The following is a 305-nucleotide window of genomic DNA, read 5'->3' as shown; positions in this document are numbered from 1 at the left end:
TCAATCCTCTTGCATTTTTTATCACCCATAAAAAAAATCATGCATTGTATTGACACTGAAATGGACAGAAAAGCTAAAGTGGTACGAAATTATCACAGGTGAGGATCTAAGCACAGCGGCCATAAGGGAAGTTAAAGAAGAGACTGGAATAGAAGCCGACTTCATGTCTTTGGTGTCCTTCCGCCATGTGCATGGCGCCAACTTCAACTGTTCAGACATATATTTCATTGTCCATATGCATCCAAAGAGTAAAAATATTACAATGTGCGAGAGAGAATTGGCAGCATGTGAATGGATGAAGGTAA

The 305-nt window shown here is 39.7% G+C and overlaps 1 protein-coding gene across 1 annotated transcript in view; it reads left to right on the top strand.

Annotated features, from left to right (window-relative positions):
* LOC119587884 (nudix hydrolase 2-like) overlaps positions 1-305 on the top strand; it is an 8,938-nt gene that overhangs the window by 8,059 nt on the left and 574 nt on the right. The window contains 1 exon segment of the mRNA XM_037936591.1: positions 99-301. Coding sequence (XP_037792519.1) covers positions 99-301 — 203 coding nt within the window.

Source organism: Penaeus monodon, chromosome 23, assembly GCF_015228065.2.
Source record: "Penaeus monodon isolate SGIC_2016 chromosome 23, NSTDA_Pmon_1, whole genome shotgun sequence".
In the NCBI taxonomy this organism is placed as follows: Eukaryota; Metazoa; Arthropoda; class Malacostraca; order Decapoda; family Penaeidae; genus Penaeus; species Penaeus monodon.
Note: the sequence above shows the minus strand (reverse complement) of the source record. Positions and strands in the feature narration are given on the sequence as shown.